The sequence below is a fragment of the Melospiza melodia genome, chromosome 4 (assembly GCF_035770615.1).
Source record: "Melospiza melodia melodia isolate bMelMel2 chromosome 4, bMelMel2.pri, whole genome shotgun sequence".
NCBI lineage: Eukaryota > Metazoa > Chordata > Aves > Passeriformes > Passerellidae > Melospiza > Melospiza melodia.
In genome coordinates, this window is record NC_086197.1 from 7,025,432 (window position 1) to 7,044,222 (window position 18,791).

Here is an 18,791-nt window from a genome sequence, read left to right on the forward strand (position 1 = left end):
GATACATAAATCTTACTTGCAGTGAAGCACACACTGAAGAGATAAACTGCTCCCCCAAAACTTCTGTATTTGTGGCTTAAATAATATCTGCTACCAAAAATTAATTCTGGATTAATTTTGAATTAAATTTCTGAATTAAATCCCAGACCTGGGATTACTGAGGGAACAAGTAGCTATCAGGAGTGCAAAAAAAAAAAATAGCTAATGTTTATTTAAACTCCTCTGACAAGAAAAATTCAATTTTCTTTGCTGCACGTGCAGTAAGGTCTTGCTGTCTGCAAGAACCTAGCTCAGAGCTCAAATAAAAAGCCATGATGGGCTGCTAGTAATTCTGTTCCTCAGTCTCTCAGAAGGTTTCATTATTGCCCCTCTTCTAACTCCCATACACTCCTGTCTAATATCCAGCCACAGATGCAGTGATGGGAGACGACAGCAATTCCAAAATCATATTCCCAACCACAGAGAAGATCTCACTCTACCATCAAGGAGACAGATTCTGTTCATTAGCAGTGTAAGCAAAAAGCACATGGATTATGGACTCAGCATGCATAAATCTGCTATCAGACCTGTTCTTTGCACCATGTAGATGGTCCCAAATGTTTGCTGGCTCTATTTCTTGGCAGATTTGTAAGCTGCACCCTGTTTAAATGCTGAACCTGTAAAAGGACTCCTCCCTGCCAGTGTCCACCATTCAAACATCCAATGGGCTCATTACTTCTCTCCTTCATCCTGGGAAATCCCTGGCTGTGGCACTTAGAGGGCAGCTGGGGAACCAGCCCGTGGAAAGGCACGATTTTATTAGACAATAGGCAAATGACAGGGCAAAGCAGCATTTTCAAATCAAAGGGGCTTATTTTCAAGCCATGGGGATTATGTAAGGAAAGACTGGTATTTTCCACATCAGCAACTGACATTTTAGCTACAACAGCTCCAATTTTTCACATTGTAAAGGAAGGAACCAAAGCGTCCTGGTTGGCTTTGTTACTTTCCAACTGGAAATTGAGGAGCTCCCAGCCCCACATCCTGCTAAGCAGAGTCACAAAGCACTGGGGCTGTGCAGGGTGAATGACCCCAGCTAACCCCATCCCGGGAATCTGCCATTTAAAAGCTTCCAACCACATCCTTTGACAGCCATTAATGGACTGTATCCCCACAGCATGGCAAAACCTTTCCTAATTGATTTGATCCTGTGGCAAAAATCACTAAAATGTCCTGTGCAATAATGCTCCTTTTTGTTCACCTCACGCCCCCCTCTCGATCCTGTCTTTTGCCTGACGCCAGGAGAAGCCATTGCTGCCCCTCGTACTGGGCAGGGCTGAGGCCACACTTCGAGTGCTGTGCTCCGTTCTGGGTCCCTCAGTTCAGCAGGGACCTTGAGGCGCAGGAGGGGGTTCAGGGAAGGGCAGTGGAGCTGGGGAAGGGTTTGGAGCATGAGTCCTGGGAGGAGCAGCTGAGGGAGCTGGGTTTGTTTATCCTGGAGAAAAGGAAGTTCACGGGTGACCTTATCGCTCTCTACAAATCCCTGACCTGGGGTTGTACCCGGGGGGGGATGTTGGGCTCTGCCGCCAGGAAATCAGCGTCAGGATGAGAGGACATGGCCTCGAGCTGTTCCAGGGAAAGTTTAGGCTGGACATTGGAAGGAATTTCTTTACATAAAGGGTGATTCGACATTGAAACGGGCTGCCCAGGGAGGTGGTGGAGTCACTGTCCCGGAAAGTCTGGAAGTGGCAGTCAATGCCACTGCCTGGTTGACAAGGCGGTGCTCAGTCATAAACTGGACTCGAAGATCTCAGAGGCCTTTTCCAACCTCATGGACCCGCAGGATTTTTCCCCCTCGGGGGCAGTGCTCCCCACGCCCCCTTGCAGCTCCATGGGGGACTTGGCTCTCGCCCCGCCGGGCCGGCGGCCCTCAGGGCAGGAGCCGGGAAAGCGAAAAGGAAGCGAACGCGGCGCGCCCGGGAGGCGGCGGGAGGAGCGGGGCTGGGAAGTCCCCGCGGAGGCGGAGGCGGAGGCGGGGACGGCGGGGGAGGGCGGGCAGTCCGTCCGTCAGCTGAGCGGCCATGGGCGCGCCGTGAGGGGTGAGTGGGGACGAGGTCCCTGAGGCCAGCCCGGAGCGGGGGGTTGGCGGTCGCCATGGCCGGGCTCGCCCGGTGACTCGGCGGATCCGGGGTGGGCCCGCGGGAAGGAAGGGCAAGGCGGGGAAGCGCTGTTTTGCGGCTCCTGGGGGCCGGTCTGGCCCAGGGACGGAGCGGCCGTGCCTGGGCAGAGGCGCTTGGAGGCACCGCAGCCTCCCCAGCACCGCGGTGGGGTTTGCAGGAGAACAGAAAGAGGGGACAAGAAAGCGAAAATGAAAGTTAAAAATCAGCGGAAACGGGCTCTCGGCCGGGCGCCGACAGGGCCGGGCGGCGGGGCCCGGGTGCTGTCAGGGATGGGAAGGGAGTGGGAGATGCGGGAGTCTCGTTTCATTCCCAGAGAAATGCGCTCCTGAGGAAGGATTGGTTAGCCGAAAGACGTCTTTGGGATCATGTGTTTTAGGCCCATGGGGGATTAATGTAGACTCACGGATGCTCTGGTGTAGTGGGATTGAAGGTGCCTGTGTGCTCTGACAAGGGATGTGGCTTGCATATGTTAATAAAATGCATGTGTGGTAATGCTTTCTTTATAATTTGGCAAGAAATTGAAAGTTTGCTCTTGGCAAACCTTGTAACAGCTGCTTCAGAGATGTCCAGCAAGTCGAAGGGCCGTCCTGCTGAAAATGGAGAGCATTCCAAGAGCAAAATGGAAAATGGAGTGGACAGCGTGGCAGCCCCAGCCCTTAACACCTACACTCCGGAAGAGATGGTGCAACAGATGAAAGAACTAATCACTGAGAACAATGAGTTAAAAGGTGAATGCACACGTGAGCTGGTCTTGAAATGCAAGAGCCCTGAGTCTCTTCTGAAGGGTTTGTTTTGTGCTATGAGTATGAATTCTGTGCTTGTCTGCCCTTGCTGGGTAGCATCTGCTGTATAAACAACTCTGCAAGTTACAATGCCAGTTTGATAATAACACATCAATAGGATATTTGATAGCACACATCAAATTGAATTGGTGTGGTACATTAGGGGGAGAACAACCCAATGTAAGGGTGGCTTACTTGCTCTTGAGTTTTATATATAAGCACTGTGTATTTTAGAGGGTGACATGAAAAACCTCTTCCTATGATGTGCTATTTGCTCATCAACCTCTAAAGGACTATTTTGGTTTGTATTGTGGAAGTGTTTGATCCATTACAAACATTTTGCCAAAGCTGCATTAGGAGGGATGGGTACTGTACCTTCCATACTTCAAAAAGGAATGGTGGCTATGGCAGGGTACATCTGGGAGAAACCAGTAGCCTTCCCTGAAAATTCCTAATGATTTGAGATACATTTACTTCTGGATCTGGAAATTTAGGTGTCAGGTATTTCTTCCTTTAATGATTAGAGCAAAACCTGGGGGATCTGAGAATTTTCTGTGTAAAAGATGGAAGTATCTCACTGTTTATTTGACAGCAGAGCATGGATTCACATATCTCCTGTATTGTGATTTTACACTGGTGTTTAAATTCTTCCTGAATCATTTTTGGACGTGATCCAACTTTTCTGTCTCATGGGAATCTAGCAGGAAAGTTGTTTGTAGAAGTACGTCTGGTATTTTGCTAAAAGGTCTTATATAAGGTAACATTTACAGCTGCTGCAACCCATAACTTGCAGAATCATTCTCCAGACTCTATTTCTTTCCATAACCTGAAGGATTCATGGGCAGTTTATCATATGACATCAGGATGTAATGGAAGTAACTGGAAAGTACAAGTATAAAGGATTTTTAAGTAACCAGCTTTGAGTTACTTGCTTAAAAACAAGCATGTCTAAAATAATTTCACTGACTCTGCCTAAAAATCTTGTGAGCATTTTGCAAGACTGATACTGTTACATACTGGCTTTGTTACTTACAGGGAACTGACTTGGCTCTAAGTTGTTTGGTATATTTCAATGCTTGCAATCGAATCTTAACCAAATAAACCATGCGTTTTCAAGGGGTGAGACAGAGCACACCAGTTAACTAAAATGTTACAGCACATTGCGGGAGAGCATTGTTGGGCATATTTGAGACATTTGATTTGATAGCATCTGTTTGCATGCAGCAATTCACCAGTCTAGGATGTTTTCCCTGCCAAGTCTCAGGGTAGTTTCAGAAGCTCAGTTCAGCAGTTTTGGGCTGATCATGTGGATACCACACACAGCAAGATACCAGGTATCTCTTGTGAGCAATCCTTCTGGCTTCTTGGTTTAGGAAAAAGTCAAGAAGTCAGTGAGTGTGAGCATGTGATCCCAGCAGTGGATTTAAAGCTGTTTATTATGGTGCTAATGGACTATGATAAGTTTAGTTTTGGTATTTAAGGTACGCCAGACAGAGGCTCACATTTCACACGCAATTATTGCCAACCCATTTGATGCTGAAGAATGCTGAGCTCAGTGTAGTGGAAATCTGCTGTTTCATGGACAGAGTGTTGATGTGATTCAATGTCTTCTCTCTGGCTGCCATTTAGAAGCCATGAAGTTGCACAACCAAGCTATGAAGGACCGATATGAGGAACTTTCCACCTGGAGAGAGAAGCAGAAAGAAGAGCGAGAATTTTATGAGTTAAAGTTTAAGGAGGCAAAGCAGTGCCTGCAGGCCAAGTGCATTGAAAATGAACAGCTACAGCAGCAACTTCAGAGCTTAAAGGAAAGAGAAGGAGGAGCTGAAATGGTAAATAAGGAATTGGTTAGATTGACATGCTTTTGAATTGAAAATCTGGAGCATTCAGTCCCTTCTATGATTCTAGGATTCATCACACTGGGATGGTTTGGAGATTTGTTAATATTTCCATTTTTATCCTTAGCTCTAAGAAGTGGTCTTCACCTGACTTACTTTATAAAAAGTGAGGCCTTTCAGAATGTAGAAACAGAAAATTATGGCACACCTGAGATAATTTACTTTTTCTGTTAGCATTTAGTAAACAATAATAATTAAACTTTTTTTACATACTAAATAAGAACTAGCATTTCTTGCTAATTTTTCATTTACTCTTGGATATCTCTTTACTTTATCCTTCCCTTTACTTGTTAGATTATCTGTCTCGCATGATCATTTAATTGCTTTTTTTATTGTGTTTCCAGGAGCATGTTTCCAGGGAGAAGTTGACATGTAAACAAGCAAAAAAAAAAAAAAAGTGTCATCTATTTTTATTGTATCAGCCTTATTTTCTGAAAGCTCTTTTGCTGAGGTCAGATTAGATCTGTGCTTCTGCTGCTCTGTTTGAGTGTGACTGAGCTTTCTGTCTGTGTCCTGCCTTTGGCTCTGTTACACATCATTCCTAATGTTGCAGGTGGTTGCACAGTAGCCAGGCAACATTTTGCAGGTGGCACTGAAGGCATCTGTGGGCAAAGCTGATCAAAACAAAACCTGCCTTGTTCCCAAATGGTCATGTGAAAAGTTAATTAAGAAGTTCATGCAGAGCCAAACTGATGCATTCTGGTGTCTGGTACCTCCAAGACCCATGTGGATTCTCTGTTGTCTGATGAGAAATGAGTGTATTAACCTTTTTCTCAACAGAGTCACTAGCAGACTCTCCCTTCCTCCTGACTGTTTGATGGAGCTCTGTAAGAAATGTTTCAGCATGTAAATCAAAATTGGCCAATAGGTCAGAAGATGCAAGGGGGGAGAAAGTCATGTTTAAATAGTGTGATTGTGTAAGTATTATTTACACAGTCTTTACAGAATGAAAACTTGTTTCAGGATTGTCAGGAAAATTCAGAATTTCATAAATTGTTCAGAATTTTATAAATCTGGAATATTTTTTAAGGAGAACCAGAGGATTTCTAATCTTTCTGCCTGTTGTAGAGCGTCTTGTACTTTGAATGCCTGAAGGATGCTGTTGCCAGAGTTTTCCAGCCTGCTTGAGAAATCTAAAATCTCTATCATTCCATGGAACTGACTCTAAATGCATCCTCTTACAGTATAAGCACAAAATCAGAGGCAGCAGAGGGTCAGAGTGGTATTGTGGGATGAGAGACACTGTCAGCACAGAGATAATTTGGAGATTTGATTGGAGATAATCGTATCTTAGAATGTAATTCAGACTTCAGGAATTGTTCAGAATTTACATTGATGATATGTGCTGTTATAAAACATTATCAGGAGGTGGAAGCTCAGATTACAAAGTGAGGAAGAAACAAACTCACAGGGAAATGTTTCATAATGGGGAGCAGCATTTAAAGGAGAGGAAATAATGAATCTTGCTGGTTATGTAGAGGCTTAAGAGAGGGTTTTGAGTAACCTAGAGAAAGGGAAAAGGCAAAGGAGATGATTGTAATTGGAAAGAGGGAAGTTTGGGGAGAGTCTCTGAGGAACAGAGACTTTGTGGAAGGGATCTAGGACTTTGTATGAAGGTCAAGGAATTGGGAGGATTTATAGATGGAAATGGGGTACAAAGAAGCCAGAAGGTGGGGAAAAGCTAAGAATGGGGTGTGTGGGAAAGCTCTCTGCCCACTGGTCTTTTCTCCCTTGAATCTTAGATTTGGGAAAAGAGGAATAGGGATATGGGTGAAAAATGCAATAATTCTGGAAGTTGGTTGATACCCTATGTAGTAGCAAAAGGCAAAAATTTACATCCTAATTATGTGTGCATTCAGAGAACCAGTCCCATATTTTCCAGCAGTGGGATGCCCAGTGTTTCATTTATTTGGTTTTACAGTTTAGACTTCTTCTGTTGAGTGAACTAGAACACACTTTAGGAGTCTGTCCTGTTGGGTTTTCAGGCAGGCCTGAAGAGAAGGGATGCAGGACCCTGTTGTGTTGGGCTGTGTGCTCCTGGGCTGCTGTTCCCTGGTGCTGGCTAATGCAGGGTGTGTCTGTCCCAGCAGGCTCCTGAGAAGGAGGTGAGGCAGCTGAAGGCCCAGGTGCAGCGGCTCCAGGCTGAGAAGGCAGATCTGCTCGCCATCATTTCAGAGCTGCAGCTCAAGCTGAACATCTCAGCTGAGGATTCCTTTGTGGAGATTGGGATGAATGTAAGTAAAGGGAGCAACAGGAGCACAGTAACCTGCAGCCAGGTGCCAGACTAAATAATTCTGTCATTCTTTCTGTCATTCCTAGATTACCTGCTGTAGAGCACTCGTGTCTTAAAGGACTTGGAATTATTTTATGTCCTTCCACTCTAAAGCTCTAAGCAAATTAATTTCATGGATAGCCTCTATTGCAGTAATTAAAAATGTTAAGTCCTGATGTTCCCAGAAATTTCAACCATCTTTTGTTAAGAGGCAACACCTGTGCATAAATGGGGCATTTTCTTTTGAAAATGGGGCTTACTTCCTACTGACAGATAAATAGAGATGCAGGCAAACAAAGCTTAAATGCAAAACTCTAGAGAGATTGCCTCCCTAGAGGCAAAAAAATGTACTTTTTTTACTGTTCTTGTATCTGGAATCTCTTCACAAACTGAAATGTGAAAATGTAGCCTCTGCTACCCCTCTATTCCCCATATCATCCCTTTGGGAAGTAGATGTGCAACAAGAAATTTTAAAAATGTAATTAAAATTTGTTTGGAGTTGTCAGAGAAAACATAGGGGTGCATTCTCCTTTTTATTTGCTAGAAGGATTCTCCTTTGGGCTACAAAGTGGGTTTGTAGGAGTGGGGAGTTTGTCAAGGAATGGGGTTTGTAGAGGGAAAGAAGAGTTGTTCTTTTAGGAGGCTGGAGAGTGATCTCTGGGCTTATATTGAAAGTCACCTGCAGTGCTGCTGACTTGCTGTGTGCCCAGTCATCTTCACAGGGGAGAGTGGCTGTGGAAATTGCTGATGAATGGAGAAGGGCAAGTCTCATTGTTGCTCCTATTCTCTAATCAAGCTGGAAGAGATACAGGGAAAGGCATGTGAAGTATTTAAATTAAGAATTTCCAAACATGAAGATTATCTGTGGGAGTTTTTTTATTTATCTGTATTGCCATGATAGCAATTCTCCCTGTTTTTCTTCATTCCTTAAATAAATAAAGTCCTGCTGTTCTGCTTAGATAAAATACTGAGCTAATAGTGTTTTTTTCTCTCCTAGGAAGGGGAAATAAATAGAACTGCAAAGGAACATCAAGAGAATAGTGGTGAAATGCCCAGTGATGTTGCTGTCTACATGTATGTAGGTTCTTGTGTGATATGTGTGATTCAGACTTCTGCCTTGAGTTTTGTTTTCAATGTAAGGGAATTTCTTTCTAAGAGGAATGCACTAGAAAATCCTCTTTTTCTTTGGCTTTGCACCCCTCCATTGCAGTAGCTCTACCTCATAGCATGCAGCAAGACCCTCAGCTCTCTGACATTTTTCCTTCCAATTTTTACTAGCTGACAAGAGGGAGTGCATACTCTGGCAAGTTGGGCAGGCATTTGTGGACATTCTGACTTGCCAGCTCTTCAGACTTTTAAGGGAGGCCAAACAGAAAAGACAAAGAGGCTGCAGGGACTTGCTCCCTCCTAATCATTGGAGACCATCCAATAGAGTATCTGTCCTCTACCCAATTATACTGGTGTTGGTAAGAGTCAGAGGTCTTACAGTCTTTCAGATCTGACCCTGTTGGAGTTTGCTTGGTATGAAGTGTTTCCATGATGGGGTAGACACACAGTGCAACACAGTCCTTGCTTTTCAGGTTATTGGGTTTAAGGTAGCAGCATTCTGTTCAGGTTACTTCTCAAAATTCAATCTTTACATCAGCACCAGGACACAAGGGACTTTCTTGCCCCTGGCTGAACCTTTACTCCACGTGGACATAGACATCTGATACTGTTCAGCTTTCTGCTTTGGATACTGCCCAGTTTAGCAGCTAGATGGTTTTGGCTGAACTCTTATTTACTTTGTGCCTTTGCTTTTGAAAGGGAAGGATACAGAAAATGCTAAGGACATAGCAGGCCAGAAAGCTGTGCTCCATGTTGTCACTCCTATGTCACTGCAAGGGAGTGCTTCAGTGTAATATCAGAGAAACTTGTCCCTCAGCATGCAGATAAGTTGAAGGAGGAAAAAAAATAAGGATGTTACAGTTGTGGACAAAACTGAAAGAGTTGCTGACCACAGACCAAGCTGCAAGTATTAAGCTTGTTGTTAGCTGTGGCTTGTGAGAACACTGATGATAAGACATTCCCTGTGGAACTTGCTTACCTTTGGAGGAGAATCTGGGCCATATCTACAAGAACAGGGGGCATACGTAGCTCTGAAAATATTTCCAGTGTCACCACGTGCCTTTGTCCAGTGCTGAAACTTCAGATGGGTGCTGTTAACAAGTTCAGTGAAATGTGATCCACTCAGGATGGATTTATTTCTGTAAGGGTAGAACTGCACTAAAAATCCCCTGATAAAAATTATTTACTTAAAATATCCTGGCTGAACACTGTCTTTTGGGTATTGAATTTTGCTCACCAGAGGTTTCTAGCTCTCAGAAGCACACAGAAGACTCTGCTTTGCTTTCTTTTCTGAACTACAAAAGGAGAACTTTAAACACATGTTGTTTTACAGCTGAGACTCTGAAATATACAGTCTAACTTCCCTGTCATCCATGCAGTTTGGGGATTTTGACTTTCTGTCTAGATGGCCATAAAAATGGATATAATGGAACACATTATTTTATCACTTATCCTATTTTTTGGAGCTTTGTATTTGTTCTGGTTCAATTTACAGTAGCAAAATATGATTTTGAAAAGAGCTATAGAATATGAGGAGGGTGAAGTGTTAAAGAAATTTTTTTTCTGAACAAGAAAGTGATTTCTGATGAGCATTTTTGGTGGGATATGCTTTCTTTTCCATAAAGGAGCAAGGCAGAGGTAGAAATGTTCCGTGCTTTATTGTAAGAAAAAATTGTTTGTAGGAATGGACAGCAGAAAGGGCAGCAAAATAGGTCAGAATAAGTGCACTGGGTTTTGTATTGTCATAACTGCTTTTGCTTCCCTTGCTTAGTGCTGAATTGTTCCCTCAGCTGGAAGGGGACTGCCTGTGCCCTTCGTTTGCACTCACAGGGGCTGTGGCTGCTGCTCTTGGCTCTTGGCAATTGGGAATGAGCCCTTTGCTCAGAGCACTGTTTCCAGCACTGTGTGAATTGGTGGCCTCTCAGACTGGATTCCAGCATTAGGGTTGAGGGAGTGTGCTGCTAAAGGGGTTGCTGTTGTTATTTACATCTGGTCTGGTTTGGTTTGAAGCAGGAGCAAATCTGCAGATGAATCAAAGAATTTGGAGTCTGAGGAGCTAACTGTGAGCCAGCTGCTCTGCAGCCTTAGAAATGAAACCCAGAAGAGGGAAAAACTTGAGGAGGAGCTGCAGGATCACAGAGAGAGGTATGAAGTAGGTGCACTGTAACATTTGGAGCTGTTTTCTTTCAGGGCTGCTGCAGTTACCAAGTCTCTGAATGATCATCAACAAGCTGAAATATCGGTGTGATTTGAGGAATTTCCTGAGCCCTCTGTTGTAATAACATTTTGTGGTTTTCTGTATAGGGATAAACCACAGTTTTCTTGCAAGGGATTTTATTTTCATTTCCTGAAGTGCCACAGATCAAGGCAAATGACCAATTTCCTCTTGGGTTTGAACTAACCCAGAAAGATAGGATGACTAGTTGAGGCTCTTCTCCCCATTTACTCCTCCATAGTTATTTGGCTTTGGATGAATCATCTCTGTGTGTGGCCTTAACCAAATCACTATGTCTAAAACAGGTCCTCTTCGTGATACTGCCATGCTACATTTAGCAGTGTGTGAGCTTGCAAAGGCTCCTTAGAAATGTCTAAAATAAGTTTAATTCCAGAGTTTTCACAGTGAGACCTGTATGAGGGTCTGTCTCAGTTCTGTGGGTGTAAATCAGCACAACTGTTCAGGAGTGGCCAATTGCCCAAGCAGTTCCAGATCCCCACTTCAGAGAAACAGAGTAAGACATTATCTACTATGAAAGGTTGGTGTCACAGTAATTGCTTCTATGTGGTCTTCCTAGAAGAGGTAATGAGCCATAACCAAACAATTCTCAGAAACCTCAGCCCCTGAAAGTACCACAGGAGACCAGAGACAATATTGATCACTGGATTCAGTGAACAGAATGATCTGTTTCCAAAGAGCTGGCACTTTTGGACTGTACCAAAGATCCCTTTGGACTGAATGTCATGACCTTCATCACACCTGCAGACTTACACATCCATTTTAATTAAATGTACAGTGTCCTGTGTTCTTCAAGAACCCCCATGATTGTGCAGGCCTTCCTGTATGTCTGTGCTTTCCGTTCTGCCTTGTGGTTTTTCTGTGGCTGTGATGTTACAAAGAGAGTCATCACTTGCATGAAATCCTTGTATAGTCACAACCTCACCTGAAGCATAAGCCAAATCCATCATTATTGGCTCTTTCTCTTTTCCAGACTGTCAAAGCTGGAGAAGGAGACCAGAAACTGCCTGGAGAGTGGGACACAAACTGAACAGGAAGAAGAGAGTTCAGAAGCTGTAAGTTCCTGTCCTCAGTCAATATGCAACAACATAGAGCTGCCTTGTTGAGGTCACCAACCTCAGAGTCTAGATTTCCACTTGCACTCAGGGAGCAAAGGGCAATTGTCCTGCCCAGGTAATGGAAGTGAACTTTGATGCATCTTAGAGGTGGTTCCACATTCCAGCAGCCACTGCAAAGGGGTGGGACTGGGGGCCAAGTATTCAGGAAGCTTGGCATAACTGCAGTTATACCACATTGCCCTGGCCATGCCCAGTAAGCAGAGAGAAATACAATAATTTCTACCTCCTGAAATCATCTAGACTGTGAATTTCCTCACTGCTGCCTAAGTCAGCTTTTGGATCAGAATCCAGTGACAGCATACTGTAAAACAGACTTTAAACGTGGAGCTCATATGGCACCTGCTTTAGGTTTGTTCATGTTTTCAGTGGGGTTACAATGGTGGGGCATAACTATTTTAGATTGAGATGCAGTTCCAAGCAGAAACTTAGTCCTGATATTCTCAATTAAGATTTGAAAGAGTGTTGGGGGTGGGATTCAGCTCCAGTCATATGCTTCAACTTCTGTGCCTGCAGCTGTAAGTTGCTATGTGAGGTGAGAGTGCAACCCCTTAGCCTTGGAGATCCAAGGTTCAGTGGTTCAGTGGCTGGTTCAGTGCAACTGCACAATACAGGCAGCTAAGAGTGCTTGTATGTGAGGTGTGAGTTTGTGAAGTGCTGCATGGGAATTGTACTGTGGGACCTGCTGGAGACCTGTGCCCTTCTGAAGGTCAGGAGAAGTATTTTAGGGCAGGCTTGGTTAAACAAGACCAGTCTGCCCTTCCTAGGAAAAGCAGATGATGTCTTGGTTAATTAATGTTTTCCAGTGCTCTTATCTCCACTTTGCCTGAGTTACAGCCTGGTCAGTACTCCTCATTGAAGTGGACACTGAGGTCAGCCCTTGTGCTGGCAGCTGTTTCCATGTACACTGTTGTGTTTCTTCAGAGGCTGCTGTCAGCAGAGCTCATGTTACCTGCCTCTGTGGTAAAATGGAAATCTTTAGTGGAACAATGGAGGGGGTGCAGTGTGGAATAATTGTGAAGCCGTGTAGATGAGGGCTTACTACTGAGCATAGACTGTAACTGTGCAAACTAACTTAGGCAGTTTTCTCTAGTGAGACTTCCTACTTATCTTTCTTAGCCTGTAACTTTACTATCTTAAAATGTCCATATGTAATTTTCTTTTTTTTTTCTCTAAAAGGTTGGCAGTGAAGTAGAAGCCCTGAATCTGCAAGTTTGTGCTCTGTTTAAAGAGCTTCAGGAAGCCCATGAGAAGTTAAAAGAAGCAGAATTGATTCAGAAGAAACTTCAAGAAAAGTAAGGCTCAGAAGAGCAAAAGTTCTGTCATGACACCCAGTACTTGTCTGACAACTCCCATCTTGGGAAACTCACCAGCTCTACAAATACCAACTAAAATAACTGTTTCATAGAAGTGCTGTCAAAGAGTGCTCCTTCTTTGTAAGTGGTAAAGTGCAGAAATACAGCAATTGTCAGAAAGTCTGAGCTGCCAATCTAGTTCTGCAAATAGAGCCCCAGTGCCTTGAATTATAAGATTTGGGTTGTAACCCTCCATGATGTAAAGAAAAAATCTTTTCTATTTTCTGCTTCACATAATCAATCCCTATTCTGGCTTTAGAGGAGAAAGCCAAGGGACTTGGTTATAACCTTTTCACATGAGCTGGGCTTTGAAGAAAAGCTCTGGGCTTTTGAAGAAAATTGTGTAGGTTATAGAAGTGGTTACAAGACCCTATTTTTTTTTTTTTTTGCTTAGTTTCCTGTCAAATTCCAGTTCTTTGAGATTCATAGTAGTAAGAAAATTAATGTTGGTTTCTATAGCTTTGTTTTCTGATGGTTGTGTATAGACTGATTTTTGTCTTTCCCTGTTTTTCATCAAAATATGCCTTTCAAGTGAACAAATACTCTTTTTGCTATATGCCTCTTGGGAAAAATCCATTAGGATAGGGTGAGAGAAGAGATCAATCTTTTTTTCTTTTCTATCAGGTGCCAGGTACTGGAAAGAAAAAGTTTGGCTGCTGCATCAGAATTGGAGGAGAAGCAGCAGCTGATATACACCATCAAGAAGCTGGAACTTCAGGTGGAGAGCATGCAGGCAGAGGTCAAGCTGGAACAAGCCAAGACACATGAAGAAAAGTGAGTATGACTTGGCTTTGTATTCCAGGAAGGCATTATCAGTGAAGAAGAGAAGTCCAAGGGAACCCAGCCAAAGGAGAATTGAATGTGAAATACTACTTTTGTGTCCTGTACCCTTTGAAACCATGCTGTGTTTGTAGATTATGAGGTAGAAGTCTGTATTCTTTCCTCTACTGAACCCCTCACTTAGCAATACTTGAGCTTTCAACTCTGACTTGTATGTTCCTTTAACCATAAAGTCCAAGGTGGAATAGAGCCAGGTGTAACATTGAAGTGGAGGAAGCAGAGAAGTGACAACAGCTGTGCCACTGACCAGCAGGGGTAAATATGGACACCTCCTAGAGGGCAGGGACAAGTCAGATGCTGACAGTGCTGGGAAAGTGACATTAATGAAGAGGTCTGCAATCCCTACAATATCTTTGCACTAGGAGAGTCAAGTGTGTGGTCAGGCTGAAGTAAAGAGAGGCTGTTTGCTTTGGCTCCCTGCTCCCTTTCATGTGCAGTCTGTGTAAGGAGTGTGAAAATGTCAGTCCAAGCTGGTCAGAGAGGCTGAACTTCCTGAAGGACACATCTTCAGCTGCTGCAGAAGCTGCTCATTGTCTTCAGAGTCTGTGTCTGATAAATTCTCCTTCACTTGAAGTCTGAATCAAGACTTGGATGTCTTCCTAAGAAGGGTATAACATTGAACAGAATTTGTGAGCTTTATATAAAAAAACCAAGTGATGGATTCTTCAATATGAAATGCAGTGATCAGTAAGGACACTGGTTTGACTCAGTCAATGGATAGAGCAGCACACAACTCATTGGAAGAGAGATGTTGAGACATGGGGCATGACTTTTTCTCACCAGAAATGCTGATTTGCAAGGAGCTGGTAGTGGCTTTTTTTTTTAAGTTCTAACATTATTCAGATTTCAAATAATTGTTTGAAATTTTCATCTCTTTTCTTGTCATAAACAGGACAAGATACAATAACCTCCAGGATTCATATAGCAAGCTCCTTCCAGAACTCACTGAGGCAAAGAAAAAAATTGATGAAATGAAACTCAAAGAGGTAAACTCATCACAAGAAGAAATCATAATTAATTAGGGGTGAGGGGGAAGGGATGGGAGAACATCTTTAAAATCAAATTTGGTCAGGAAACAACTGTCATCCCTTCTACATAATTACATGCAACATAGCAGCACTGCTCTGATAAACATAGATCCTGTGCTGTCAGTTACAGAAAACTTTATCCACACATCAGTACTTCCATGGTGGTTTTGGGTAAGGTCTAATGTGCAGTGCAGCACAGAGTCCAGTCCTCAGACAGAAGTGATAGATACATCAGTGTTCCTGCAGCATCACTTATAAAAATGTGGGAAGGTAAATCTCTAAACATTTTTGTATTCTTAAATAGAATGCCTGCCACAGTGAGGCCTTGTTAGGAACTGAAGCACTGTGGAAGTGCCACATTGTTCTGTGTAATTTCAGAAACTGGGAAAACATCTTTTACAGTGTCCACTAGGGGGTTGTCTGATAACTTGATACAATGTAGTTTGAAAGCTCAAAACTAATCTTTAAGGTAAAATATCAGTCACCACTGCTGTCTTAGTCCAAGTTCCTTTGGTGACCAAAATGGGAACCTTTTCCAAGGACAGGAGGAGTAAGAAGCAAACTTTCACTTCAAGGAGTTCATGTCGTAATCACAATTCTTCTTTGCAGCTGGACAGAGTAGATAAAGCTGTGGTGGAACAACTGACAGCAAAGGTGGAGTTGGCAGAACAAGCCCTTGCTGCAAAGCAGCTCCAGATAGATGAAATGAAGCAGCTAATTGCTAAGCAAGAGGAGGACCTTGAAACTATGTCTGTGCTCCGTGCTCAGGTATCAGCTCTTTACACAAACTGGCTCCTTCCCCACCCAGTATTCAGAAACCAGGAGGTATTTAATGGCTCACTCTGGAATGCTGAATACATTTTCTCAACTTGAAAGCATAACACCCCTTACTTGGCTTGTCTTGCAGAGCCTTTACCCACAGTATTCTGGGCTCTAGGAGAAACTGTGTATGCTGGAGTCTGGCATAACAAACAAGTTGGGAGTAGATGTGTGTTTAGAACCACTGGCTTAAGAATCACTGCATATGTTTTAGGAATGATTTTACTCAAACCAGCATGTGTTAAGTGACTAAAAAGGGTTTGCCTCACATTTAAGGCACAGAACTGGCATCTTGGCCTAGTTCCACTATCTGAACCTCAGATATGTCAGTGTAATCAGTCAAGTCACCTCCTCACTGCTTGTCTGTGCCTCCTTTCTGCCTCTGTACAGCAGAGGCAATACCTGTGTCCCAGGTAAGGCACTCAGAGTATCTTTTACAGAGTCCAGAAAGCATTAGGCTTCCTTCACCTTAGGAGAAGGGCAGGTCATGGCTTTGCAGTGTGTGTGTGTTTTGAGTAGATGCAGATTATGATACAGATTTGTGATTTTGACATGTAATATACAAATATGGTTCAAAGTTACAAATTTTCAGCCTGATTTCATTTCTCTGATCAGATGGAGGTTTATTGTTCTGATTTCCATGCTGAGAGGGCAGCAAGAGAGAAGATCCATGAGGAGAAGGAGCAGTTGGCTGTCCAGCTGGCATACCTACTAAAAGAGCAGCAAAACTTTGAAGACCTTGGCCGGTGAGAACAGCCTTTGGCTGAACTGCCTTTGCACTGTCCTGTTACTCTGTTCTGGTGTTGACCAACATTGTGAGCATCTCAGTAGAAAGGCAAATAACTTTGCAGACATTTCTTGCTTAATTTGAATTTAAAAGGAGAAAAAAAAAATGAATTGGCAACTTCTCAATTTTCTGGTAGAATCTCTGTAACATGTGTTAGTTCTTAATTGGGTGCCTTAGTAAGTTTTCATTTTGGATAATGCATGCTTGGTAAATTCTCTCTGGTGATCCATGTGAGTCTCTTTGGGTTTTGGCCTCAGTTTTAGCTGTGATTCTGCAGCAAATCTTCCTGCATGTGTGCCAGGGATATCTGCTGCTTCTCCAGGAGGCAATGGTGAATACACAGTTCTGAGTACTGTGGTAGTTGAATCAAGTTATGTTTCACATTAACTGCACACTGAGTCCTTTTTATGGTATAACTTGCTTTTCTACTTAAAGCAAATTTGCAGTTTTCCCTGAACAGCTGAGAGTCTTTGGAGTTTTCCAGAGAAGGGCGCCCTGGATCCCTAGGTGTGTGGCTGCCCAAATCCTGCTGCTGGTGTCACTTGCATGACCCTGATTTCAGCAGACCTCTGGCATGATCTCACAAAGCAGTGGCATTTCTAGGCCCTGTTTCTGAGCAGCAGTTGTGAACTGAATGCATGACCAGTTGACAGGAGTCTGTTTTCAGAGCCCTTGACCTGTTTATTACCCACAGAAGCTCTCTGGCAGAGATGCAGAGTCGCCACGGAGCCAGGATGCCGGATGGGGAGCGCTCACCTCACCTTGTCCAAAGAGGTACTGCAGGCACCTTCTCCAGCCCTCAGGGGCAGGTTCAGGTTACAGCAGCTCTGCTTGGCTGCAGACAGCTTCCCTGTGGTTATCTCTCTGCAGAGAGCAAAATAAGGTAATACAATAGTTCATCATTTATCTTCTCTGCTTGCAGGAACCAATAGTCAAGACTGGCCAGAGCAGCGGAATATTTCTATTTATGCATGTCCTAAATGTGAAGAAATTCTACCTGATTTGGACACACTGCAGATTCATGTTATGGACTGCATTAATTGAGTGATGCCCTCCAGTTCTTTGTCTTCTGGAATTTTACCTGCCAAACACTTGGGAGTTTTTCCTTCTTGCTCAAATAATGCTCAGCTCTTATGTCCTATGAAGGAGATTTTCAGGAGTTTGCTTTGCTAATTCAATGGGAAAAGGGTAAAAACTCTTCCCATGTCCTGTAGTGACTAATCTTCTTGTAATCTGCTTTAGGGAAGGAGTTTTCATAGATTAACAACATGGATGTGGTACAGAACTTGCAGTGTGTCTGCTGCTATGAAACCTTTCAGGAACATTCCCCTGAAGTGCTCTGCTCCATGGCTACTCTGCAGAACAGGGCTGAATCACTGAAGTCAGAGGAGAGATGAGATACTTGCTGATCAAATATATATATACACATATATATATATATAAAATAAATGTGAGCCTGTAAATACTTCATCTCTTACATACTACATACCAGGAAAGTAATACACAAAAAAAGCTGTTTGAGGAGCTTTCAGCAAAATGGAATAGTGCGGTATTCATCGAGAATGGGAAGTGAACCCTGATGTTTCTCCAGATGGCCATTTCATTGCTGCCCTTGTGACCATACTAATCTGATGTTACATTTTTGATGGCTTATGTAACTCCTTGCTTTAGCCAGATGTGGGTAAGGTTTAAAATGGATCAGCTAGGTCTGATACATGTAGCTCCTGCTGTACTCAAGTCACTTGGTTTTATAGAACTGTTCATTTTTATGATGTTGTCTTAATTTTTCTTTATTATAATACAAGCATTTGAACTTGTACAGTATTGTGGTGGAAAGCACTGAGATGGATGTAACCTAATTTAAAAAGAGTATAGTGGATTTTCACGTATCAAAATAAATCTGCTACAATTATGAATTTATCTGTGCCTGTGAGTACATGGAAGACTGGAACAGGATTTCAAATTCCTATGTCAGAAAAGCTTGTATAGAAAAAAACTGTAGTGGATTAGTTCTATTCTTGTCCTCCCAGGTGTTTTTATCTCAACAAGAAGGAGAAAATCCCTTTTTTGTCGTTGTAATTTGAGTAAGTTTTTTACTTTGCTTGTTGTCACTGTTGTTTTAATTATCACTTTTAGACTCTGGATTCTTATTTCCTGTTATAGCTCATCTATAGCTTCATCCATAATTTCAGGTAACACAAGAGCAGACTGTTGTGAGTAGGTATTTATCAGCCTCCTTGCAACCTTCTTCATCAATTACAAGTAGATGCAATATCTTACTGGCTCTTAACTGGTTCCTTTTGACAGTAGGATTTATAGGCTTTTTTTTTACCCTGAATCCAGTTTTATTATGGGAGTTGTGACAGCTACATATTCTGCAATGATCAAAATCTGAT

General features: G+C 43.0%; 1 protein-coding gene across 7 annotated transcripts; it reads left to right on the top strand.

Annotated features, from left to right (window-relative positions):
• The first annotated feature begins 2,016 nt into the window (after positions 1-2,016).
• On the top strand, positions 2,017-18,311 carry OPTN (optineurin). 7 transcript variants are annotated; one of them, XM_063153734.1, is made up of 14 exons: positions 2,017-2,078; positions 2,711-2,887; positions 4,571-4,773; positions 6,927-7,073; positions 8,109-8,185; positions 10,229-10,363; positions 11,425-11,506; positions 12,746-12,861; positions 13,546-13,695; positions 14,654-14,747; positions 15,399-15,557; positions 16,224-16,354; positions 17,090-17,169; positions 17,318-18,311. In XM_063153734.1, the coding sequence occupies exons 2-14, from the start codon at positions 2,722-2,724 to the stop codon at positions 17,437-17,439; spliced, it is 1,662 nt and encodes a 553-aa protein (XP_063009804.1). In that variant the 5' UTR covers positions 2,017-2,078; positions 2,711-2,721; the 3' UTR covers positions 17,440-18,311. The 7 variants fall into 7 exon arrangements, with proteins under 7 accessions (XP_063009804.1, XP_063009809.1, XP_063009807.1 ...); XM_063153739.1 differs by having other exon boundaries at positions 17,093-17,169; XM_063153737.1 differs by having other exon boundaries at positions 10,232-10,363.
• Positions 18,312-18,791: the final 480 nt, after the last annotated feature.

What these genes read in the sequence shown, in the direction of transcription:
- OPTN (XM_063153734.1), top strand. Translation starts at nt 2,722, where the DNA reads ATGTCCAGCAAGTCGAAGGGCCGTCCTGCTGAAAATGGAGAGCATTCC. An exon ending in ATGAAATGAAACTCAAAGAG is followed by an intron (nt 14,748 to 15,398) that starts GTAAACTCATCA and finishes TCTTCTTTGCAG; the next exon opens with CTGGACAGAGTAGATAAAGC. An exon ending in ACCTCACCTTGTCCAAAGAG is followed by an intron (nt 17,170 to 17,317) that starts GTACTGCAGGCA and finishes CTCTGCTTGCAG; the next exon opens with GAACCAATAGTCAAGACTGG.